General features: G+C 50.5%; 1 protein-coding gene across 9 annotated transcripts in view; it reads left to right on the plus strand.

The window, feature by feature from the left end:
- The window catches only part of BCL11A (BCL11 transcription factor A), a 145,033-nt gene that overhangs the window by 60,564 nt on the left and 58,608 nt on the right, over positions 1-25,861 (plus strand). For 5 of the 9 annotated variants that reach the window (XR_007162235.2, XM_066995362.1, XM_048060971.2 and 2 more), the window contains exons 1-2: positions 11,031-11,419; positions 16,798-17,127. Coding sequence is in view for 7 of the 9 variants with exons in the window: in XM_066995362.1 (XP_066851463.1) it covers positions 11,365-11,419; positions 16,798-17,127 (385 nt within the window). In the remaining 2 variants the exon portion in view is untranslated. Of the gene's footprint in view, positions 1-11,030; positions 11,420-16,797; positions 17,128-23,541 lie in introns of those variants that run through there. The other 4 variants (XM_066995357.1, XM_066995359.1, XM_066995358.1 and 1 more) reach the window with 2 other exon arrangements.

A 25,861-nucleotide genomic window follows, 5' to 3' on the forward strand; every position in this document is an offset into this window, starting at 1 on the left:
CATTAATGATTCTTTAACCTACTGCACAGCCATATCTTAAAGAAGGATTTAGTCTTGTAAAATAAATGCTGGCTACACTAGATTAAACACGATGACTGCACTCCAAGGGTTAATAAATTTAGAATTAACAGATCATCCCAGCTTGATACAGCTACTATAGATGATTTAATATGCAGCCTAAGCAGGTTGATAGTCAGCTCACAGATGCAGATAAGATCAAACAGTCTCTTGATTCAATAGATTGAATGGTTGTACTGAGTGTCTGGAAGGTGAGTGACAGTACGTATGTGGCAGGGGTTCTGGTAAAGAAGGGCTTCGATTCCCAACTGCTGTGCGGTGCACTGGTTTTCCTTTTCTAGCAGTCAACCTTTTCCAGCAATCAAACCTGGAGTTAACATGAAAAAAAATGGCTCAAATGTAGTTCAGGAGAGTTATTTGAAGTTTTCAGTAATGAAAAGCTCTGAGCTTTAATAGTAATCACCATTGCTGTTACTAGTCTGCAGTTCAGATTCCTTCTCTGTGGACAAGGCCATTGCCACCCACTCCGTCCCACGTGGAGGTGGATCTGTCTGCAGCCTGTGCCCATCCATCCACACTAAGTCTCCTTCCCTGTGAGACCTAAAGGTACAGAAAAATGGGACCTCAGAGACGGAGTGGCAACACCTTGCCCAAGTCATCCTCTGGTGTGTGGCAAGCCCAACATTGTCCTGATGCGATCTGCCATCCAGAGGCTTCAGCTGTAGGAAACCGAGACGGGTGCGGAGTGATGGAGCCAATTCCCCCGCTCGCTCTTTCAGCTGTCTTGCTTTCCTGGCTTAAAAGTTAATATCTGTAGTAACTCTTCTGTGGTTTATGTTTTCCTTCTCACTCTCCTGTTTAAATAGGAACGTAAAACAGTTTTTGTGGAGGCTGGCGAGCAATGAGATGACAGAGTGATCTCTAACAATTTTTATTATTTGATCAAGAATAAAAGCTCCGCCTGAACCATTAGATTTTGCCATATGAATACATTTCCAGGCAATTTTAAAAATGCATATTACGTATTCAATAGACCATCACAGGTGTGAATTGTGGCTTATTCTGTTATATGGGGCTAACACCATACTGTTAGGAATATCTGTGTTAAATTTGCTGTGCATGTGAACGCATATGAATTCTATTGCTTACCTGGGTGTTTGCACAAATACCCGATGCCCAGTCCATGGTCTTGACGAATGCCCTGCAAAACGTTAGCGCAGTGAGCAGCACTGTTTTAAATTTAAGAACAGAGCAAACTCCAAATCCAAAAAAGATCGTGTTTTCTCTCTGTGATTTTTAAAACGGCCTCATGTACTTTTGCAAGCATTTAACCATGAATTAAACTTTCATTTTAACGTGTTTTTAATTTGGAAACCAGTGGTTGCTTTTAATCCCTCAAATGCTGAGTTAGGAAGGATGGGGCCTGAGCATGTGTTTCAGGCCACAGATCCACGCCCAAGTACTGCTAGGTTTTGCCCAGTGCCACCCAGCAGGGACGACATGTTCCTGCCAGCCTGCGTCTCGGCGAGCGATGGCTCCAGCTGCCCTTGGAGGAAAGTGACATTGCGCTTCCAGGGGCGTGCTGGGGGTGCGTGAAGAGGACTCTACCCCCCTTGGAGTAGAAGTGCGAAGTATGAAAGACATGCACGCAGAAAGGCCGCGTGCGAGTGTGAGCCACGGGCTGGTGCAGCAGTGGGACGGAAGGAGCAGTCTCCACACCGTGGGCAACCGAGCACCTCCACGGCTGCTGCCAGTGGGGAGGGCAACGCAGTGGGCCTGGGGGGCGCAGGGGGCAGCCGGCCCCTGGGACCCCCCCTACGGCGCTGCCGCTTCCCAAGGCGGAACCAGCGAAACCAGTTATCTGGCAGCAATTTGCATATTTATGGTGCCTCCTGCCGTTCTCCCTGATTGCTTCACGGGCAGGAAAGGTAACAGAAAAATATATAACCCCCTCGAAAAAATGGAGAAAAAGGATCAGACGTGCATGGTGGCTCTGATACAAGAGCGATCCTTGTAAAGCCTGGGGCAGGAAATTTTTTTACCAAACAGTTTTTTGTCTTAGGATCTGAACGCAGGGTTGGTTTTATTTTAAGTTCCAAAGCCGAAGATGCGAGGTCCATGATTTGGTGTAAACTGCCAGAGAAATGCAGCGATCGTTTCAGGGAAAAATAATTAGCCTCGTCATATTCACTGAATGTATACATCCAAGGAGGAGGCAGTCCTTGGAGAATGGGAAAAGCATTCAACAGACTCTTTAAAAGTATACTGTCATGGTACATATATTTTTTAGTCTCACTCATAAGCAATGTACAAATGTGCAGTACAGCTTTGAATATAAAAGCTAATTAGGTCTCAATTGAGAATAGTTTCATTTTTATTGGCTCCGAGTACAATGGCTCTCTGAGATACACCTCGGCTCCCGGGCACTTTTGGCCTTCCTTGCAGGAACGGTTGTGGCTGCATCCCCATCGATCCCCACGCGTTGGATACCTTCAGCTGCTTCAGGTGCTGTGGAGCTGCTCAGAAGCGCATGGGGTGTCCAGGAGCAGGGGGTTGCAGTGGGTCATGCCACTGGGGTGTTGGGGAGTGCATGATGGCGATGGACCACACTGCTGCGGCCACCTTCAGACCAAACTTCTTACTGACACCAGTGGGAAGCAGCATCTGAAGACTGGTGCCATGAAACTGCCAGCATTTACCGTTAGTCTGTGGATCTCTCTCTGTGTTTACCTCTGCTTCTCTCTCTCTGGGCACACAGATGCTGTGAGACGTAATGCGGTAGGGCACAGCAAAGTTTCAGCGGTGAATACATTAATTTCAGTAAGGTGATATCAAACATTGTACATATTTCTGATTTCTGAATTTAATTTCCTTCGCTTTTTTTTTTAAATCTGCCGGGGAATAGTTGCTCACCGAACAATAGCATTAGTACAATAACCCCCCCCCCCCAGCCCCAGCATTCATACTTAATGCATATCAGCTTTCTATGTAATGCTGTATGATACACTTGCATGTTATTCTAATTGAGCGAAATCTTATTCATACTGGCGGTAGAAGGCATTTTTTTCACTGCAGTCAGAATTCATACCGTACTGTAAAAATTATATGTGCTGACAATAACAAATGGTGGCAAAACTATCCAAACTGCTCAAAGAAGTGCGCTCTTATCATATGTTATTCACCACCACTCCTGCTGCGCCTCAGCACTGCATCTTTCCGTGCAGCTCTGAGCTATGTAATAATATATTAGTCTGACTACAGAGTTGCATTAAAATATTATTGTAAGCATTCTAACAATTAAGCTGAAATCTTGCACATAAAGAGTTGCATGGGTTAAATATGGCAAAGAAAAAACTCCCCACAGTATGGCTGTTTTTATTTTTATTTTGAATGCAGAAGATCTCTGCTATCTCAACAATTAATTCTTTCTTTTCATCTAGATCCTCACACAAACCATACCATGTTCTGCAAAGCATGTGCATGTCTTCTTTGCTGAAACTAAAAGCTAAAACTAAATGTCATCTGAAACAGTAGTACAAAATTAATACAGAGAATGATGAATCTATATGTTAAATTTCAGTTAAACGCATTCTTAGTGACTAAAAGTTGAAGCTCTAAAAATCAACGTAATAAAAGTCGTTTCCAAAAGATGGTAAGGCGCCAGGCTAACAAAATACTTGACCACATGCTTACTTTAGGCATGGAAGTACAGCTGATGTGCCCAAAGATAAATATATGCTTAAGAATTTTGCAGTACCCAAGGCCAAGCAGATTCCTCTGGCAGGGGGATATATCGAGCAGGATTAGAGGAGGGAAATCATTCTCTATTGCACTACCCTTCCCTGTTGTCACTCAAGCCAAGTGTGCTGGGAAGTCAAAGGGACTAAATCTTTCCTCATCCTGTGTGGCAAAACTAATTTCTCAATGGAAATGACTTTTTTTGATTGCTGATGCTTGTATTGTGTGCCTCAGCTTAATGAATTATTTTTATTATTCTACAATTCTTATTTGATTCGATTGAGGTATAGTTGGATTTATTTTTCAAGACAAACTGTTTGCAATTCCACTTCTTCCTGCCTGCCACATCCAGAGTAGACCTTTCCAGATTTTCTCATAGGGATGATGAGAGCTTGAGCCCCTCGGGTCTGATCTTTCACAGAAGCATGAAAAGCTTCTCCAAATGATCCTGAGAAAATCTTGTTCATAAGCAATGGCTATGTAAAAAGATCAGATGCCCCACATAATTCATTTGGTCAGGCTCAGACCAGCTCTGCCCAGCTCCCCGTGCCTTCTCTGATTAACAGACATTTGGCAATGAGGCACGACTGTGCCATTGTTGAACATATTGCTCTTTTAAACAGTCCTGATAACTTGCGGGAGCAATGTTTAGATACATACATACATACATATAGCACGGTGGTGCCCACAGACAGTGCCCATCATGCACCAGGTTCACAGTGAACTGGAACCAGGAGACAAGCTTCTTTCTGGCATGCCTCAACGCCAGGCACCGTTACTCCTGTCCATTCGGAAAGCTGCAAGAAGTCAGGACCCAGGGCAGAGCCAGACTCGCCACTTCTTCCTGCTGTGAGCCTCACCAGGAGTTTGCTGGGAGCCTTCCACATCCATGCCGGGTGCTCTGTGCCGGTGGCCCGAATTGGCCATAATTCTTTACCTTGGACTAGCTAGGGATCTCCCCAAACCTAGCAGCTATAGTCAGAAAGAAAATGAATCCAAAAGACACTTGTGTCAATGACGTGTTCTCCTTACGGCTCATAAGTTTGAGGACAGCAACCTGCTTAAGTAAGTGGATGACTTGGGATCTCAGAAATGACTACGAGGACCGTGTCCCTGCTCTATAACCATTCAGCAAGGTGGGCATGGACTTTGTGGGGTCTGGCTCCATTAGACCAATCTGTTCAAGGTCTGTGGCTCATCTTTCTAGCTCTGGGCTTTCCATCTTTTTCTGCTAGGGTTAAGGAAAATTCCAACTCCACAGCCTCACCAGCTGAGTGTGATTTGAAGTGATAACCTTCTCTAAGCAACAGAAGTTTAAAACTAGTGAGAAGCATTATGGAGAGCAATTCTCAGTAAAATTCTTTGTAACACAAAGCCATACTTAAGCTCAGTGTTCAAAGTGAAACGGCTCATCCCTTTCAAAGTGCAATCATGACGACTGTTCTGATGCCAAGGCACATGTGGGACTCACTTCCACATGCTTTGGGGGAAGAAAAAGCCCCCAAAGATGAAAGATTCTAAGAAACTGTTAACAAAGATAACAAAGCAACCTGTCCCCAGCTATCCCCACTGCATCTGGAGATAACCGAGGTGGCCCGCTCCCTGTGCAGGAACGCACTAGGACTGCATTTCATATTGCTGGTTCAGTGATACCATGCTGGTGTAAATCCGCCTGACTGCCGCTACGCTAGCGGCGGATCACAACGGGACCGAGGAACGCTTCTCAGGAGCTTTAGTTCCCTTCTGTTGGAGGCAGTTCTGTTCTCTTTATCTTACACGTTTAGGACTCTCTTCTGACATAGATTAAGTGGCACTTCTCTCACACGGTGCCTTCATCTGTATATGTGTACACATAGATGTGGAAGTGTGGCATGCATGCCCCGCGTGTTGCTGCAGAGCTTTAATGTATGTACCTATACATATGCTGCTCAATATGGAGCTTCAAAAGAGCTAGAAGTACCAAATTCATACCCTAGATGTCAGTAAAAGAAAAAAACATTAAAACCCATTAAAAATCATTTTATAAAGGTCTGTGAATCAAGCAATGGGTTAGCCAATTATTCATAAGATAATTCCCTATATGGACTGACAGTCTGAGTCCCAAGTTTCAGCTCAATCAAATTTACACAGCCCGAGTTATAACCTCTTCAAGATGGGGATTGTAACGGGAACACTGACAGACCTTAACTACTGTGCCTCTTTAGTAACGAAAGCTCGACTATTTCACTTGCACAGTGGCTGCTGGTGCTGCTATAATTAAGACTGTATGGATTTGCATTATAGGTCAAGTTCGAAATGCACAAAGTTTAAATTATGTTGGCTTGAAACGTAGGATACAAGCTGTCAGGGGCATGTTACACACTTATAGAAAGATACACAAATATTAATAAGATACAAAATGAAAAGCTAGCTATAACTTCTGGAGCAGTAAGAACTAACACTGGGGTTTGGCTGAAATTAAACATTCGATTAAAAGTGAGATTTTACTGGCATTGTTTATAGCATAGCTAGTGCCTCCCCTGCCTGCCCATGCACAAGCAGAACTGTAGACTTCAAAGGAGGGGTTTGGTATTTGAAAGTCTGCCTCCTGAGTGCTTTGTGTGGTCATTTTATTGTCATCCCCCAAAAGTCCAGTCAAGGTTCAGGGCTCTGTCGTGCTCAGTGCTGTGCAAGCAGGGGCAGGCTGAGGTCCCAGACCTTGCTGTAACCGCTGGAAAAACTCTCCTCAAGTTCAGCATTTTATTCTGGGTCCTGCCTGGAGCAGCCTATAACGAAATCTTTCAGTCACCTGGCGCTCATATGTTTGTGATCCTGCATGGACTCGCCGCTGTGTGTGCTGCGCTTGCTGGGTTGGAGTTTATTTTGAGCTTTTATTAAAAGAGAAAAAAAAAAAAAAAAAGAGAAGAGGGAAAGCAGCGTGCCCAAGTTCCTCATCGTGCAATACTAATGCACATGCTATTTCTAGAACGCGCAAGTCCTCTGCTCATTCATGGGGAGTCAGCCTGGTGCGATAAGAGTTCCACCCACAGTGCCTCTGCCTGATTGAGACTATCAACGCGGCGGAGGAGAGCGCCCCGTGCTATCGGCCGTTATGTAACGCGGCACAGCTCGGGAGAACTGGCATAATTTTGGAATTTGTATTTGGTCCTAATGTTCTGTACTGAGTTGGCAAGTGAGATTCCTGCCATGAATGAATGACAGTTGGAGCTTAAAAGCAGGAACATTTGCCCACTAAAGTTGCTGAACTCACCCACTGCCAAGTCTGTCGCTAAATTAGCAGAGAGGCAGGGACAGCAGCGTGCAGCACGCGCTGCATCGCACTCCTCTGCGCCTTCGGGTCCCAGTCCTGCGCGGGAAGACCGTGTGCCTGTCTGTGAGAAGGAGGAAGGCCACGCTTCCCAATTTTAGGCAGTTTTGTGTCCCTTTAGGCAGCAGCCTCCAAGTATCTCACAGGCTTGAATGGAGGAAGGACCACACTGTTTCTCAGAGAGAACTGAAGCATCAGGAGAAGGAGATGTAAATTTTGGCAGATGTCTCAGGGCTCTGGTCTGCGTGGGACAGATTGACGTGGGCCAGCTGCAGGGGCTACAGCCCAGGGGCAGCCCCTCAGCTAGCGAGCCAGACCCTTGCACGGCAGCCCAACCACCAGCCTGGACCAGCACCTACCTCTGAGCTGCCCACACGTGGCCGAGCACCTTGGCCGTGTTTTCCCATCTTTGCTCTGGGGCTGGGAGCGTGTAGCACAGGGGTGGGCAAGATGGCTGGGGGTGAGAGCAGCTGAGGCCACTACAGCAGGATGGGGGGGCATCCTCTGCAGCCAGGGCAAGGAAAGGTCGTGGTGAGAAGCAGGAGGTGACACACAAGTCTGCACGAGTCTGCAGAGCCCCATGGCTGCGCCGTCTTCGGTGCTTGCCCGGGTTTGTTTTCACTTGCCCTTCTCACCCACCAGCACTTCGAGGCGTTAGCACTATTTGAATATTTGTACCTGTTTTTAACTGCCACGTTCGGTAGCGTAACTCCGAGCAGAGTACCCTCACTTTGTGACAGGCACGGAGAAGCCTGAAAACGCTCCATGCGTCCGAGCGGGGACGGTGCACGGGCAGCACCGCGTACAGGGGACGGGGTTCGGCAGGGGCATCGCCCCTGCTCCCGCGGCCCCCCCGGGCTGCTCCTCGGGGCCCAGCCTCACCGCTGCTCGCCCCTTGGGCATCGCCGGGGACCCCGATTCCCCGTTCCCCCGGGGCGAGGGAAGCCCAGCGGGGCTCCTCTGCCCGACCCGCCGGGGGCAGCGGAGCCGGGGGTGGGCGCGGAGCCCCCCGGCACGGACCCCCCCGATGTGGAGCGGACAGGTCCCGGGGGCCACCGCGGCCCTGGGCGTCCGAGCCGCGGCGGTGCTGGCTTTGGAGGCAGGAGCGGGCTGCCGGGGGTGGGTGGGTGGGAAGGGGGTGCGGGGGGGGGACAGCCCCGTCCTGGGGCCGGAGGTGGCCCCAAAACCCGGCCGGCAGACAGGCAGCGCCGCAGCGCTGGGGCTGAGGCTGTAGCAAAGTCCCTTGCAAGAGCTGTTTGTTGACCACATTCACGTTCAGAGCCCTGAAGCTAAAAGCACTTTACACCATAAAATAAAAGCACTGTCTTTTTTTCTAAAAGGTTACGTCTGGAGGCCACGCTGCTCATACTTCATACAGAAAACTACTGAAAGGGCTATGAAATCCTCTATGATTTACACTCCCTCTCAGTGCATTAGGATATAGATCTACTCGACTCTAAAAATACTGTGGAGTTTCTAACCGACGTGAATATATGTGCATTATTTCAGAAAGTCTGTTAGAAAACTTGTCAACACATTATAAAGCATAAACCAGGACTTGGCCATTAAATACAGAGATCAGAGACAGAATATATACTGCAGGAAGTACTGAGAAAAGTCCCTCCATTCAAAAAAGGTCTATTAGCTAAAAGTTTACACACAATATACACCAAAAGGTTTAGAGAGAGCCCATGGACCGTAATTACAAGGCATAAATGGAATCAGTAAGGGCTTTACAGTCCTGAGCGCAGTTAACTGGGCTGCCAGAAAATAATTTTAATATTGTCATAATTTATTACCCAGCAAAAGCCACATCAAGGATTGTAAATATAGTTACTTTGTGTCCACAACTGCTCATTAAACAGCCTCGTTCCCTTCCCCTAAAAATACAATAAAATAAAAACCCACCTGCATTATTAATCTGTGGTTATGCCACGTTAAAAATGTCTTCTGACTCCTTTTCTTTCTTGAGGTTTGTTATCGCCCTCCAATCACATGACAATGCAAAGTGTCGGGGGGGCGGCGGGGGAGCGCAGCACTATTGTGATCAAACGCCAATATTAATAATTATCCAGCCCGGATGAAATACTGTTTTAAGGCAGCGAGTTCCCATTTAATTCGAGGCATTTTACGATGCGGGAATTAAGGGCACGCTAATGGTAGGAACATCCTCGCTGCCATTCATGAAAGCATCTGTAAAATTAGCTTTTGAATGTATGTTTGAAGACGTGCCGGAGGAAGTCACCTCTGGAATCTCACACGCAGTACAATAATAAAGCAGATTTAGTTGTAACTAAGTGCTTAATTTGCTACGATTTTTTAAAGAAAATCAATGAAACGTCGCCTGTTATTTATTGGAAATAACCACAGATAGGTATTCTGATCTATGTTGGCTTTAGAGAGCGCGCAACTGTGTAATGAATTGTAATTCAGAGGACTGTTAAATGTGAACCGCAGAACCTTTCAGAGGTAATAAAGTCATTACTTTTTACATTGCAGCCACCTTGAAAAGCTTTATACGTGCTATTACAGATAAATCAAATCGCACGGATCTCTCCACAGTCCCGCACGCCTGTTTACACACGTTTCGCGCACAGCACACGTCCGCGTAGCTCCGACAGCCGAGCCCCACGACAGCGCGTGGAGCCTCGGAGCCCGGAGCGCTCGCCCGCTGCCACCTGGAGCCGCTTCCCCCCGAAACGCGGCGCCCGGCAGGCGCTGCCCGGCCGCCCCCGGCCCCGCGGTGCCCGGCCGGGGCTGCGGGCTGAGCGCGGCTCCCGGCCCCGCACCGGCCTCGGGGCAGCCGGGGGGCGGCGGCGCCGCGGGAGGACGGTCCCGGCGTGGAGCGGGGCCCCCCCGGCCCGGCTCCAACAGGTCCCGGCGCGCCCCTGCCGCCGGCCCCCGGCCCCTCCTCGCCGCCCCGCGCCCACCTCGCTCCTGCGGGCGGCCGGCCCCGGGCCTCGAGCGCGGGCACGGCTGGCTCCGGAGCGGCTCCTGCTGCGGGCCCGGCCCCGGGCGGTGCGGGCGCGCTTTGGGCGAAGTTGCGGCCGCCGCATCCTCCCGACTCCGGCCGCTCCTCGCCGCCTCCGGCTGTGCCCCGCCGCGCCTTTCGCTTTCGCTCGCCGCTCTGCCGGCGGGCAGGGTACGGGGCGCCGCCGGGGGGCTCCGGGGGGTCCCGGCCCCTGCCGCCCCCTGCCCCGCTCCCGCCGCTCCTCCGCCCGCTCTTCCTCGCTCCCAAAGTCCTCCCGGCTTCCCGGCCCGCCGCTCCCCGCCGAAGTTTGCCGCCGTCCCCAGCCCCCGGCGCCCCCCGGCTCCTCGCCGCCGCCGTCCCTCGGGGCCGGGCCCCGGCTCCCGGGAGGAGGGGACTCGGCGGCTCGGGGGGGTGGGGGGGGGGGCGAACGGGGAAGCCGGGAGCCGGCTGGGCCCCCCCTTCCTTTTTGGGTGGTCTCCGCTCCTACCTGCCTTCCCACCTCCTCGGCGCATCCCGAGGCTAGCCTGCCCCGCCGCCCTCCCCGTGTGCCTTCCCTGATGTGTTTGCTTTTCCAGCGGGGGTGGGAGCGTGTGCGCTGCCGCTGCCTCGGCTCGCTCGCTTTTTCTTTCCCCTCTTGCTCCCTTTCCTGCCTCCTCTTTCCCCGCGCGCCCGCTCCGGCCCCTCGCCGCCCCTCTCCCCCTTCCCCTCCCGCAGCCGCCCCGCGGCCCCGGCCGCCCCCCGGCCCCGGCCCCCGGCGCCCCCCGGCTCCCCCCGGCTCCCGCCGGCAGCGTGCGCCCGGCGCCCGGCGCACCCCCTCCCGCCGCGCCCCCTCCCCTCTCCCCCCTGCGATCACTGTCCATTGGCTTGTCCTGGTCTCTTTTTCATGTCCAGCCCCTGATGAGTGTCCATTGGTGTTGCCTTCGCCTTCCCTCCTCCCCTCTCCCCGGCTTGCCCTGCCCATGTTTTGTATGTCTCTGTCCATCCAGGCTCCTGACGTTCAAGTTCGCAGGGACGTCACGTCCGCACTTGAACTTGCAGCTCAGGGGGGCTTTTGCCATTTTTTTCATCTCTCTCTCTCTCTCCTTCCCTCTCTCCCTCTCTCTCCCTCTCTCTCTCCCTCTCTTTTTTTTTCCTTGCACAAAAAAAAAAAAAGCCATGACTGCTATCCCACAATTCATCTTCCCTGCGCCATCTTTGTATTATTTCTAATTTATTTTGGATGTCAAAAGACATTGATGAAGATATTTTCTCTGGAGTCTCCTTCCTCTCTAACCCGTCTCTCCCGATGTGAACCGAGCGACTCACAAGCCACCGAAGCCACCAACCCACCATGTCGCGCCGCAAGCAAGGCAAACCCCAGCACTTAAGCAAACGGGAATTTTCACGTAAGTAAGCCGGAGAGCAATTTATTTCATTTCCCCTTCACGGATTTAATTTTTAATTTGAGCGAGAGCAGAAAGAAAAAAAGAAAAAAAAGTGAGAGCGAGCGAGGAGCGAGCGAGGAGGGGAAATGAACTCGGCGCCGGCTCGGAATTACTGGCATTCCGGTGATTTTCGCCCTCGGTCGATCACCTTGAGCACTTTTCTCCTCTTTCTGCCCCGGCCCCCCCGGCCCCCGCCGCGCTGCCCCCCGCGCCCTCGCCCCGCAGCCGCCGCGGAGCCGCCCCGCGCGGGCCAGGTGCGGGCTGGCGGCGGGGTCAGAGCCGGGGAAAGTGCAGAGGAACCGCGGACGGGGCTGCGGGGCGGGAGAAAGTCCGGCGAGCGGAGCCGAGCCCCGCCGCCGCTGCTCGCCGCCGCTCGCCCCTTCGCCCCGCGGCACCCTCGGCGGGGCCGGGGGCGAGGGCGGGAGCCGAGCGGGGCCGGCCGCCTTTTGTCTCCGCCGCGGGGTGCGGGACGGCCGCCCCGCTCCCTGCTGCCCGCTGCCCGCCGCCCCGGGGCTCCGCCGCCCCGACCTCGCCCCGCGCCCCGCCGCGGCTCGGGCTCGGGCTCGGGCTCGGGCTGGGGCGGGGGGCGGCCCCGGGCGGGCAGGCGGCAGCGCCGAGCCGGCAGGGATTCCCTCTTCGCCCTCGCTTCGCGCTCCCTCGCTCGCTTACTATTTTTTGGAAGATTTTCAAAAAAAAAGTGGAAGTGGATTTTGATTGGGAAAAATCTCGTGTCTGAATGTTTACAAGCACCGCGTGTGCGGGGAACCTCCTGCCAACAAACACAGGCAGGAGCGAGCCCGGGCTGAGCACACACACACACGCACACACACGCGCGCACACACGCACGCTCGCACACTCTTCGCACACCCGCGGACGCCCAGCTCGCCGCCGCATTTAAACCCCAAACCAAATCTCCTCTCCCCGGGAGAGAAAAAAAACAACCCGAGCCCCACAACACTGTTCGCAACAAAAACTCTTCGGCTCCCTCCCCGCAGCCGACACAACACACACCAGGGCTAGATGCAAGATAAGCGGGAGCGCTCTTTGCACAACAAAAGGCAACTCGAGCTGGAAAGGTTTGGGGTGAGGGGGGGGAAGGAAGGGCGAAAAAAAATTCCCTTTTCCTCGGGGTGAGCTTGGGGGGAAGGGGACACGATGCATGCTTCTCGCGGCTCCTTTTCCCTCCTTCTTCCTTGCTTTCCTTTCTCCCCTTCTCTCTCTCCCATTATTCCTGGCGGGTTTTGTTCCCTCCCAGGGATGGCAGAAAACCCAGGGCGATCGCTCGCTGCCAACGAGCCCCGCTCGCTCTCGCCTTTTGCAAAACTTTGCACGGCGATTCCTCCCTCCCAGCCGGCGGCGGAGAGGCTGGCGGCCAGCGCAGCACATGCAGCCCCTTAGCGAAGCGCTGCGGCTCCGCGGAGCCGCCCGGGGGCTGCTCCCCCGCCCCACGCTGCCCTCGCCCCGCCGGGGCTCGTCCGCAGCCCCCGGCCCCCTTTTTCCGTTTTCCTCCGCTCCTCGGATCTTTTTCCTGGCGCCGCTCAGCGCTGCGCTTCCAGCACCCCCACCCCGCTGCTGGGGCCCCCTTCCCCGAACCGGGGGCTCCTTCCCCGCCCGGGGATGCCCGCAGCTCCCCTCCCGGGGGGTGCCACCCGCCGGCCCCCCCCCTTTGGCATCCCGGCGCAGCGGAGCCCCCCGGCTCCCAGCGCGGCCGCGGAGCCCCCGCCCGGCCGCGGCGCTCGGCCGGGGCGGCCCGGGGGGGACTCCGGGGGGGGCGGGCGGGGAGGGGGAAGCCTGGGGGGGCCGTGGCGGAGCGGGGCGGCTCGGCTCGGCTCGGCACGGCGGGCTGTGCCGTTCAGTCGCTAGGAGGCACACCGACACCAGAAACGCCCCCGCCGCCCGGCGAACTTGAACCTGGCCGGCGCCTCCGCGCCCGCAGCGCGGCCGAGCCGGCGGGAGGGGGAGGGCTCGCCGCCCGCCCCGGCCCTTCCCCTGCCTTGCCCCCCCTTCTCCCCCTTCTCCCCCTCGTCTTTGTTCGCGATTTTGGCCGCTTCCAGCCACGAGCCCGCCCGCAGCCGCCTCCCGGGGGCGGCCCGGCCGCTCCGCAGCCGCGCAGCGCTGCGCGGGGCCCCCGCTGGCTCTCCGCGCCCCCCCCCCACCTCCCCGGCTTTTTAAAAAAAATTAATTGGGAGGTTTTTGGGGGCGGCGGGGGGCGGGCAACTTTGGCGCCGAGTTTGCCGCTGCCCCGCTCCCCCGGCCCGCTCCGTGCCGCCGCCCCCAGCCTCGCCCCCTCGCCGCCCCGCACTTGAAAGCAAACTTGGGCCGAGGCCGCCCCCTCCCTCCCGACCCCCTGCCCTCCTTCCCCGCTCTCCCGAGCCGTGCCGAGCCGGCCCCGGCAGCCCGGGCTGCGGCTCCCCTTCGCCCCGCACTTGTCGGGCCGGGCAATCTCCCGCCGGTGCCCGGGGCCGCCGTGCTCCTGGGGGGCTGGGGCCGGGGAGGAAGGGGGGAGACGGAGGGACACGCTCCTGCAAGGGCGGTTCGCGTTAGAAACGGGCACGAACCATTAGGTAGCCAGGCAGGGAATTTGGCTTGCCCCCGAATTAAAACATGCAGCCCGCGAAGCAGTGCCCAGACCAGGTGAATTGCATTGTCGTGCTTTCTTCACACAAGGCCGTTTTTGCTTTCTTTTTCGCTTTCTGGAAAAGTAGCAGTGAGAATAAAACCGTATTTTGCTGGCTCTGCCTCCGTCGGGAGCCAAATGTTTTGCAGTGAAGACGGTGCCAGCCGTATTTCATACATTAGTATATAATTCTTGTTAATTAGCAATAATTTACGTTAAGAGCATAGAAAATGTTGAGGTTACAGGTTTTATATCTGTACATTTGATCATCTTGTTATTTTCAAGAACTTTGCCTCCTATAAAATTAATTAGGTGAAATGTGGAGGTGTAATCAGCAACCTCTGAATTACCACTTCATTTCCTGGTTTTGATTGTAAATCAGCCCAGTCACTACAGACTTTAGCAAAGTCTATTTTTGTTTAGCACTACTTTTAACCGTCTGGTGTCTAAGCGCCGTGTTACCTTCCACTGCTAAATAATACTGACAGTGTCAGAAATAAATCAGGCCACGGGAAAACATTATAATTGAGTAATGATTATGCAGAGCTCCTCGCTAAGCGAGCTGTAAGGGGAATGTTGTTTATTTGGCGTCTTTCGCTGCGGAGAGTTGCTAAGCCAGAAGTTACGTTTACCGGTTAGCCCCAAATACCTTTGTCTGATGCGTGTGGCGAGCTACTGGTGGAATTAGTCCTGCAGTGATTTACTCGCTCTGTCCGACCGCAAGGAATGGCCGGGGAGAAAAATGCCACGCGCAGAAATCCTGCAGACACATCCTGCTCCCCTCTCCGCGCCCAAGCCTGAGATGCCCCCGGAGCGCTAGCGTTGGGGCTGCAAGTTTAGGAGAAAACCCCGGCGATTAAGACATTGCTGTTATTAATACGAACGTAACCTTCATATTCCTGTGGTTGACCTTACGTTAAATTAGAAGTAGTACCAGAGGCGAGAAATTATGGACTGTATCCCTGTGTCCTAGTTGGAGCTAAGGTACGGTGAGGTAGTGTGCTCTTTCAATATTATTTCACGCAGCACAACTGGGAGCTACTCCAGATCTTCCTCCTCAATATTCAGCCTAGGCAGGGTTGAAATAAATTTAACCTGAGTTCACTGGATTTTTGCACTTTATCAAAATCAGTTCCAATATCGCGCAGTCAAATTAAAATCTATTTTTTGATTCTCTGTGGCTTTAAGTTCATTAAATGTGAAATTGGCAGCTAGCTAAAGAAGGTCAGACTGATTAACTGTTTAGGAGTTGCATTCTGTCTCGCCTGCCGTACCTGGCACTGTTTTGAGGTGGTTTGCCTTTGTAGTACCCTCTCATTTTTGTTGCTGCTGCTTGCGTGCGTGTGCGTTGCGTAGACAGAGGAATACCAACGCACTGGCGGTATTTTTTTTTCCTGAAAGGCTGTAGTGACTGCACGCGTATTGCCAAGATATTTCCGTGCAAACTTGAAAAAAAAAAGGCAAACAGAAAAGAAAGACGTCTCCACCTCGTTAGAGCATCCACTGACGATTATGTGAGCAGAAATAGCCTCATAATGAAGCTTTTTGGAGCTCATTCAGAAAATTTGTCAACTTTGACAACATTAGGCAAGGTATTTTGAGCTTAAAGAAAGCACTTCTCCCCGGTGTTATGAAATGTGCCATTCGCTTGGCCATGCTGATTTTTATATGACGAAGGCCACCAGTGCTAAAACATTAGAGAGAATTTAGGCATTCCTTTATTTCAGGATGAAAAAGGAAAAATGACTAATTGGTTTGTTTCCTTAAGAAATAAAAAATATCCTCTTCGACTAATATCTCTGGGTGGAATTGTAGGTGAATTGGGAATTTATGTGAATCCCGAGGAGCTGCTGAGAAGCGAGAGGTTCCTCCCCCCGCCCCGCAGGAATTTCGGTTGCACTTGATTTTTATCATTTGCTTCTCTGTCATTTATTTTTTTTTTCTCTCTCCTCCCCTTCCACCCGCGAGTAACTCCTGCCTTTTGAATGTGTAAATTGGAAGCCACAAATGTGGGTATGACACGAACGCGTACCCACATACGCATGTACACGTGCACGGAGAGGGCCATGCGTGCGCTGTGTGCCTGCGCGTGTGCGTGCCTCCATCCATTCCGCCTCTCCTCCCTTGCTTCTGCACACAGGCGCTTACACGCTGCGTGTATGTTGAATATGCAAGATATGTGTTGAAACACCTTTTGTCTGCACATGCACACGCGTGGTTCACGAGCCTGAATTTTAGAAAGTAGGTCTGGCTTGTGGAAATACACACCCATGTGAGAGGGAGAGTGAGTGTAATGCTTTCAGCCTTGGATTCATATACATAAATAATACATCCAACAATAAAACACGGCATTCGCTTTTCTTCCTAGCACCACCGCAGTTTTGCAGTATATTCTTGAAGGCTATTCATTTGATTTTGCCACTAAATCGTTAAATCGAGTCGGAAATCTGTCCTCATCCATGAGCACAGTTACAGTTGCAGGGTTTGCTCTCCCAGTTCTGTGTGCTACAGCTGCTCCTGCAAAATACAGTCCCCGTAGCTGATAAATTTGGCTTCTCATGGCGGGGATAGTGGCCGTGTGGCATTGGTCTCTTGGGGGGGGCACGCGGACATTGCCGACGCGGTGCGACATTTGTGACTCGGGGTTCAGTGTGTGCCCCCCCCGCGCCCAGCGCTTTCCACTGGAGCACTAACGATTCTCCTTTTGTTTCTCAAACTGCAGCCGAACCTCTTGAAGCCATTCTCACTGATGACGAACCTGACCATGGCACGTTGGGAGCTCCAGAAGGGGACCACGACCTCCTCACTTGTGGCCAGTGTCAGATGAACTTCCCGTTGGGGGACATTCTTATTTTTATTGAGCACAAACGGAAACAATGCAATGGCAGTCTCTGCTTAGAGAAGGCTGTGGATAAGCCACCTTCACCCTCACCAAGTGAGCTGAAAAAAGCATCCAATCCCGTGGAGGTTGGCATCCAGGTTACGCCAGAGGATGACGATTGTTTATCAACGTCATCTAGAGGAATTTGCCCAAAACAGGAACATATAGCAGGTAAATTAAAACGAGGAGAAGTGTTTGCAAGTTTATTTCCATTTCAGTCGCAACGTAGCACGTTCGCAGTCGCAAACTGCTGCGCTCGGCTCTCTCTTGTGTTTGCCACGGCGGCCGACGTGCTAAATGCCCTGCCTTCGGTTTGCGACGAGCACGCGACCGGTATTTGCTAGTGGCTGCGTAGAGGCAGGAGCAACAGGCACGTGCCGTGCGACCGAGTATTTTTAATGGTATTGTGTGAGGCTGCTCTCGTGATTTGTCTGTATTGTAGTCACTGTCTCCCGGTGCCTTGCCTGCTGTAGCGCTACGGGAGGAGATTTCAGGCCCTGCTGCAGGAGCAGGGAAGGAGCTTTCAAGTCTTGGGTAAACTCAGGGGTGAAAGAGTTAACTGAGCATCAGCCAGCCTTGGTTCCATATTGGCTGTCAGCGTATGGACTGTAATTAAACACAGCCCCATGGCAAAGTGACACCACCGACCTTGACTTTAAGATGCCATTTTCGACTGGCCAGGCCAGAGTAGAGAGGGCAGTTGCTGAAGCGCACAGACATGCTTATTCGAAAAGTTTAAGGGCATGTTGGAAATTTCAAAAGGTTGGTTTGACAGGAAAGGCCGCTCTCTGCAGCCTGCCTCCTCAGCCAAATGATAAATGCTTCTCTGTGCTCTCTCTTGTCTCTGATGTGGTTTTGACAGATGTATCTTGATTTTGTTTGTGGTTTACACAACCACATGTCATCCGTACAAATGTCCAAGGCAGAGTTCTGTTTTGTGCAACAAACAGTCTGAAATGCAATTTAAAAAAAAAGGGTAAATAATTCCATTTCTTAGCATTTTTTTTTAAAACCGGAAAGCCATTCGCTGTGCAAATATTTTGCAAATTAGGTTGAAAAAATAGAACGTACGACGCGAAAGAAAATCACAGAGCACTGGCAGTCTAACGAGGCGTACTCTGCTTTAAAATCCCGTTAGTAAACAAGAACACTGCCCATTCGTAGTGAGCATTGCAAATCGCTTCAAATCACGCTAATAATACCATCCGAAAAATGCAAGGCTGCGGGATATCAAAAGCAGCAAATGCCTGGACCAGTTTCCTAAAACAGCCTGCGACGTTTGGGACTCGGCACTGCCTGTACCTCTGTGACAAGAGGCCACAGGACAGCGCGGTGTTGTCAGAAGTGCAGTACATAATCACATGATGTGCTGGAGCTTGTCTTGGGCTTGCTTTGGCCACAAAGTTAAACCATAATAGGGCAGTAGACGCTGGGAGTTTCAGTGTGATATTCTCGCAGCCTTCCTAGCCTCCCAACCAGCCATTAAATCACGCTCGGTGTTTGTGTTTTGCAAGGTTTTGCGGTAGCGGCAAATACATGCGAGCGTCTGTCTGTACACACGCATACATATGCAAAGCCACGTGCATACCCACGCGTACATAACGTGAATGAATAGGTACTATTTCTGCGGAGTAATAGATGTTACTTTGAAAGCATGTATTGGTCGGTGTGTGTATATATATACCTTATATATATATATGTATACCTTATATATACGTATATATATGTGTGTGTGTGTGTATATATATATATATATATATGCAGATTTAGAAAGAAACAGAGGCTCAGCTACTGATAAGCTACATTTTAAAACAGTTTAAAAAAATATTAATTTGGTATATTCAACTTGCAGGCCACGGCTGGCAGAGGGTTATTTTCCTGGAGTGGTGCAGGGCAGTGCCCATTTCCATGTGCTGCCTGTGATGTGCAGACGAACGAACACAAGTGTAGGGCATGATTAATGAAGCGGGAGCCTGGCGGAAGGGATTTGTAGTCTTCCGAGATCTGGAGCCATACTAAATCACCAAATATGGAGGAGCGGCGGCGTGATGTAACGCTGTATTTACATATCGAACCGCTCTGCTTAAAAGACAAAACACAGTATCTGTCAAGCAAGAATTAGGAGCACTCCTCGCACCGTGGTCCCAAATAGGTCATTCAGTCTGCGAGCCGGCCGCGCCGGGGACGTGTTCATGAGAGGGAACTCCTCGGCTGAGGACCTGACTCCAGTGGTTGTTCGGTGCTGGGGACGCGGCCAAACCCTGCCCGTCTCACGCTCTGACGCGAGGCGAGGCAGGCAGCCCGAGCAGGATCTGGCCTCGTGCTGCCATGGGGCCGTTGACTCAGACGAAGCTTTGCAGCGGCGGTCACAGCATGTAAAGAGAGGTGCGGGGCCTGATCCTGCTCACTTGTGCTTGTCCCAGTGGTGTCTGGCTCGTCGCCGGCCGGATTTGCCCCCTCTGCTCGCTCCCGGCCTGGGCCCAGGCATGAAATGTGAAGGTCTCAGGGGAAGCCATGGAGTTCAGGCTGCTGGAAGGCCCCTGGATGAGGCACTTCCCAGTTCTGCTATTTCATACCTGCTTTTCTGTGCAGGAGTGCAGAATGTAGGAAGATAGCTGAGTGTACAAGTAAAAATTAATTTTTTTAAAAAAAAAGGGAAAGACAATGCCTTTGGAAAAATACCTAGGAACTGAGTGAGCTGATTGTCTCGGGTGAGAGACCAGAAACGGTGTATTTAGTTGCAACATAAAAATGTACCCAATTAGTTGTTGCTCTGCACGAGGTGTTGGAGGTTAGCTGTGGATGCAGTGTGGGCTCTGCCGGCACATTTGCAGTCAGTAAGTTGGTGCCTTACTGTAAGAGATCATCTTAAGATAAGTAATGGTTAAAGATCAGCTCATCTAAAGGAACAGGGCACTGAGTCATTCAAATGCAGGGAGAAATGATGTCTGTTTTAACGTCGATGGGCTTATCTTGATCCTTGCTGGTTTCCGAAGGCAGGGGCGATTACAGTAACGCGGCTGTGTGCGACCCCATCGGTACCAGCTGAGCAGCGCGCACATGCAGGCGTGCATACCTGGCTCTGGGTGGGCGGATGCCTGCGCGCAGCTTTGACGCGATATAAAATTTTGAGTGATGCTGATCCAGCGCTATGGCTGAAATGTCATAAATTTAACTGGAAATTAATAGGATATGTTGTGTGGGTCCGACGAGGCAGCTTTCATCAATATGTATGTCAAACACTCACCACCAGATACCAGCAGTCTGTGATTTGCAGCGAGTGCTACGGCAGGGGTTTACTGATCCGGTCTCGTATTTTACAATAGGGGGAAATATTAACTGAAGTATCTAGAGATCAGTGAATGTAAAATTGCTGTTCACTTATTGAAAAAGCCGAAGAAATATTTACAGTCCACCGGCGTCAGGTTTTACTGTTTTATTTGTTGAATGTATAAATCTGAGGGAATTAATGAAAGGCTATTTTTTGGGTGAGGAAGGATCTTAAACGTTACTTGGATCCAGTTAGACCGCTTTGGAGCACTGCGCACACCCACTCGCAGTTACGGCTGGGGATCCTCCAATGCCGTATTTACTGGGCAAAGGGGGAGGAGGAGGGGAGGTCATTTTTAGTGTGTGGATCCTTTATTCTCAAGCAGCTTGTTGTATTCAAATATAATAACATGGGAAAATAACGTACGAAATACCTCTCTGTAATAATCAAAGGGAAAGTGGACATAATTTGCTGCTAAATTTTGGACCAAGTGCATGTGATTATTGTGGTGCTCAGGAGGTGATGTCTGTGACTAGTCATTATGCCACAGACATTTTCTGGGATTGTTATTAGTCGTTGCCGTTATAATTCTGTAGGTTGTAAATTGCAGTTCCTTCTTATTTTGTTTTCTTCCGGATAAAAATTCATTGACACATGAACTAAATAGTTAGAGTTGTGTCTAGACAATGAGATGAGAGCTTGAATTATGTTTGTGGGGGGAAAAATGAAAATGGCAGTATTTCTGAGTAAAATTTGGTTTGCTCTCGCCATGCAGGGAAGCTTGGGGAAGACAGGCTGGGTACAACAGTTCCCTGCAGGAAAAATTGCAAGGGTGCTACCCAAACACTCATGCTCATGAGATTCGGGTCCTGCGTACAAGCTGTATTTGTAAATAAGACAGGGAGAGGTTGTGAACTGGCAGCTTGGATGTTTTGTCAAAGTACAATGTCAGAGAAACTCTTTCTAAGACAAATTGTAAATAGAAGTGTCACGATGATTGCATGATTGAGCTGCAGAAGTGTCTTTCAATTGTTGGCATTGTCAGAAGACTTCTGAAAGCTTAATTAAACGCAGTGGCCTGTGTGGCTGTGAAATTTACTTCTTGGGGGGGAAAAATGTAAAAAATGTGGGGGATCAAAAAGTTGTTCTAACGCCACTCGTGCGGGGATAGAGAAAAGAGTCAATAGTTTGTCTGCTTTCCCCAGTGCCTTTTGTAAATAACATTTTTTGAAGATGTGAACACGTGACGCCAGCATCGTCCTTTGTATGAGGTACAGCTTGTGTTAGTTTTCCTATTCCCTGCTGTTACAGACAGTTAATATAAAAATGGCTCTTTATTGGAAACACAAATACGAGTTCACTTGGAGCACAGAAGCAGGATAGAAAGTTTTCCTCTGCTTCGGCGTGATTGTTCCAGGGAAGCGTCAGAAGTGTTGCAGTGCCTTCAATCTCTATTTTGTGTTCCCTGCCAATCAGATCTTCTTGTTTCGAGGATTAGAAATATGGTTTGCATTCTTCCCCCTATTGTATGTGACATTTAATTGTGAAGCTCACCATGGGCTGAAACGTAGCCGCGTCCAAAATGCTTGTGGTGGAAGAGGCAGCCTGGCACGCATTAGACTTGGTGGAGCTCAGAAAAGGTGCGTGTTCACGTCACGTGCTGGAGGCTTGGGAAATAGAAGGGGCTGGGTAAACGTTCGGCTCTGCGCAGCCGGTCGGAGCAACGAGTGGTGGAAACTGAGGCAGGGAGCTGGAGAAGGGGTAAATTAACCGCCTTCTAATTAGCCCGGTAGGAGAAATAAAGTCTTTCCAAAACATTTCCATAATTTTGTAATGCTTCTCTTAAAGGAGGCCTATTAGCATTACCCAGTTTGCTATATGCAACCCTCGGCACACGAGCTCTTTTTTTATTTAATTCAAATAATAAAGACAATTAAAGAGGCTCGAGAGGCAGTGTCAGGCAAGAGGAGTTCAGCCTCCAGTTGTTTGCCTGCATGCATCCTCATTACAGCCAATTTTTTGGACAAAATTCCCTTCCAGCTTCAGCCTGTTTTTACATCTGAGAGCAGCAGCTTTGTGCAATAAAAGGCGTTTAGCAGCAAGCTGGACACGGCCTGGCGCGGTGCCACCTTTCTGCGCATGGGATCTGATTGCTGAGGATCGACGGCACCTTTCTGCCCGTGGGGGGCTGCTCTGCCGAGCCCGGGGCGCCTCATCATGCTGCAGCCAGCCAGTGTGCCTTCACCTGGCTTGGCGATTCCCAGGATGCTGCAGAAGTTCATAAAATGTGTGGAGCTCCTGTTGAAATACATTAGGATCTATATTCGCACTCATAATGTGGCCCTACACCTACAATTAACTTTTTTTTTTTTTTTTTTTTGAATCTTGCCCCGTACAAGTGCACTAGATCCAGAGATCCAGTCTGCCTCCTGGCAGTGTCCGTCGTAACAGGTTTGGGCCCATAGTGCTTGATATCAGCACACGTATGGCTGTGATTTATTGTGTCCTTTAACAAACAACAGGCTCATTAGTGTACCCACAAACCGTCTGAGCAGTTAGGACGATCTGTTCTCCATTTCATAATGAATTTCCTCCAAGCACGGTTTGCTCCTTGGGGCCCTGATCCTGAGCACACGTGTGCGGGCGTTGGCGCTGGCGGCAGCTGGGTCAGTGCAGCCCAAAGGTGATGGGTGCGGAGCCCATATTGAAGCCCCTGATCATCCTCCTGCCTTCCTCATCAGTTTTAGCAGGCGATGCGCCCTGTGCCAGGCTGGGTGAGTTTGTTTCCCGACCTCTGCCGGGCCGGTGCGCTCGCTGTGTGCTTTGGAAACCTTTGAGGCAGGCGCTTGCTGCTGGGCGCGGGGCAGAACCGCGGCGTTCGCTGCTGGGCTCATTCCTCATGCGGAGTGGCACCGAGCGGGGCTGGCGAGGGACGGATGGGGCTGCGGGTGCGGTGTGGTGAGGTCAGCCCCGTCCCAGCGGGGAATTGGTGTTCTTCATTTGCCTTTACAATGGGAGCGCAGCTACTGTACCTCGGAGCAGCTCTCAGGTGGGAGCTCAGATGGGCGCATGTAAATGTCCTGTCAGACGCAACACAGGAATATTAATGTTTCTTCGCCACCACGCTATAATAAAGCTGTACACGGCAAGCTTAATATGCAGCCAGTCTGGGGAATTGTATAAAACTTAGATAGCCCAGTGTGAATGACAGTGGTGGAAAAAAATATTAAATATGCCTCAGTTTGCATTCTTGTTTTCCTTTGATCTAAAGCGAAATGAAAACATACATTTCTTTCCCTCCTCATTTCATATAGGTGCAAAATTGGTTAGCAAGTAAGGAATGAAGGAAAGAAAATGAAGAATGTGGCATAGAGCACAGTGGTTTGAAGCACATTCATGTCAGCCTGCTGAGGAGCTTATTTGCCAAAGTATTAGCAGACATTTATTTCTTATACTCGAGATCATTTGTTTCCCTTTTCATTCTTATTTAGTATCGGTATCTGGCTGAAACAAAGAAAACACGGCCACCATAAACAGGGGGCTGGAGCCCGCTTGTCCCCCTGCTGCAGATGTAGCCCAGGCTGTATATCCAGAGCCCGCGAGCCCGCCTCACATAGGTTTCATTTGCATGTCCTTATGGTTTCAGAGCCACACTCTGCAAAAAGGTGTATTTTGCAGCACGGGGACGTTAGAGGATTTTTAATAATGTGCTCATTTAACTGAATCAACAGCTGTCAGGGGCAGTTGTAGTAAATCCACAAAATGCACAAAGAAAAATACATAACGCTTCCTGAAACAAAGCGCTTGAAACAAATTGAGTGCCAAAAAAGCTGCTGAATCCCGAGTTTGCAGACTGTGCACCAAAGTGTTTCTTCTCTCCCCTCTCCCCCGAGACCTCTCCCGGCTTGGCTGGTGCGATTCTGCTGGAGCATCTACCTGAGCAGGTTGCTGTAAAACAACGCTTTGCAGTGTTTGACGGGTGTCTAGCTAAGTCAGCCCGAGCCTAGATTTCAGTGTTGCACACCAAATAACTGAAATACCAAGATTCGAGAAAGAAGCAAAGCCAAACAACTGCATTACTGTCAAGGAAATGAGGCTTAATATCCCTGTGAAATAGCTGTCGAGGAGAAGCCGCGCTTCAGGTAGGCGTTGTCAGGAGGTTATTCAGGGCCGGGTCAGCTTCAGACGCTGAATTCACACCCGAGCAGGGCAGCGTGTGCGCCGGGGGGGGGGGGGACACCTGGGGAGATGGGGTCAGTCCAAACCGAGGGCTTGCTGTTTGTATCCTCCCTGCGCTTTGCATAAGCACTGAACAATTACACCTACAATTTGATCCTAGCTGTAGATAGAAAAACCTCTGCCTAAATAAACAATAGAATTACTGCGAAACAACAAAGGCTTAAAGAAGAACCGTGCCTTCAGTGGTGTTATTATTGTTGTTGTGGATATTATTATTATTATTATTATTATTATCGTTGTTGTTGTTGCTATTATTACAACTACCACCTTTGTTAAATAAACACCCATTACAGTTCCTTGCTGCTTAGGAAGGAAGGAGTTTAATTTTATGTTCTCTGCTTGCTTACTTGATTTAGTAGGTAGCAAAATATAAAATGCAAAAATGTCCCCCCTCCCCCCCAAAAATTCACAGCAATTAATTTGTCACCTGGTGTTACTTTGCTGCAACATCACAGCTGTTTTTTTTGGACATAGCGCGAATCGTCTGGATTTCCTTGCATTTTAGCTACTGAGTTTATTCTTTTTGGAGTAAAAGAGGAATCGGCCAAATTGTCGTGCTTCAGCCAGGCCACCGAAAGTGCACAGAGCATTTCCTGCAGGAGGGTGGCCAGGGGCTTTTTTTTCACTGTGTGCTCTTTATTGCCGATATTAATTTTCATTTTAAGAAAGAGCTTTTATGCAAAGGGAAGCACTAGCTGGGGAGCTGCTTTCTCTTGGAGGAGGTAAAGCACAGCTGGTTGCATTTAAAAAAAGGGAGCATTACCTCCTGAAAGATTATTTAGAGGCTGCATTATTTTGTAATAAACTATAAACTGTCCTGTGTTAAATGTGCGTTATGTTAGAAAAAATCAATAAGGAAAAATTAAATTCTGATAAAGATACTCTTGGATCTTTGAAAACAACTGCTGTCCTTTTAACTAAAACATTTGAGGAGCTTCAAAGAGTATGTATTTCTTCTGATCTTAGAGCTGTGTGACTGGTAGCAGGAAAAAAAATCTTATTCTACATACAAGTGGATTGCTTAACAAGTCAGCACAGACACATACTTGTTTGTACAATAGAGATAAAAATTCCTGTATAAAAATAATTCAGTTGCTGACAGCAGGCATTGTGCTGGGGCTGCCTCTTTTGTGTTGGCCGGGGGTCAGGGACCACGGCTCCCACTTTCTGCTAGGGGTAGGCTGTCACGATGGCTTGCTGGATGCTGGGAATAAGTTAATTGCTTTATTTTAAGGGATGCTCGGAGCCCAGTCATGTGTTTTCGCTCGCCTGCTCTGTCCCTGGAAGCAGCGAAAGGCGGAAAAAAAAATCTCCTAGTGGGGGAAAGGACTTGACGGCAGTTTGAGAACTGTGGCCTGCAAGAGCCGTGCGCTCGGCAGCGCAGCCCTTAGTGCC

Source organism: Anser cygnoides, chromosome 3 (assembly GCF_040182565.1).
Source record: "Anser cygnoides isolate HZ-2024a breed goose chromosome 3, Taihu_goose_T2T_genome, whole genome shotgun sequence".
Classification (NCBI taxonomy): Eukaryota; Metazoa; Chordata; class Aves; order Anseriformes; family Anatidae; genus Anser; species Anser cygnoides.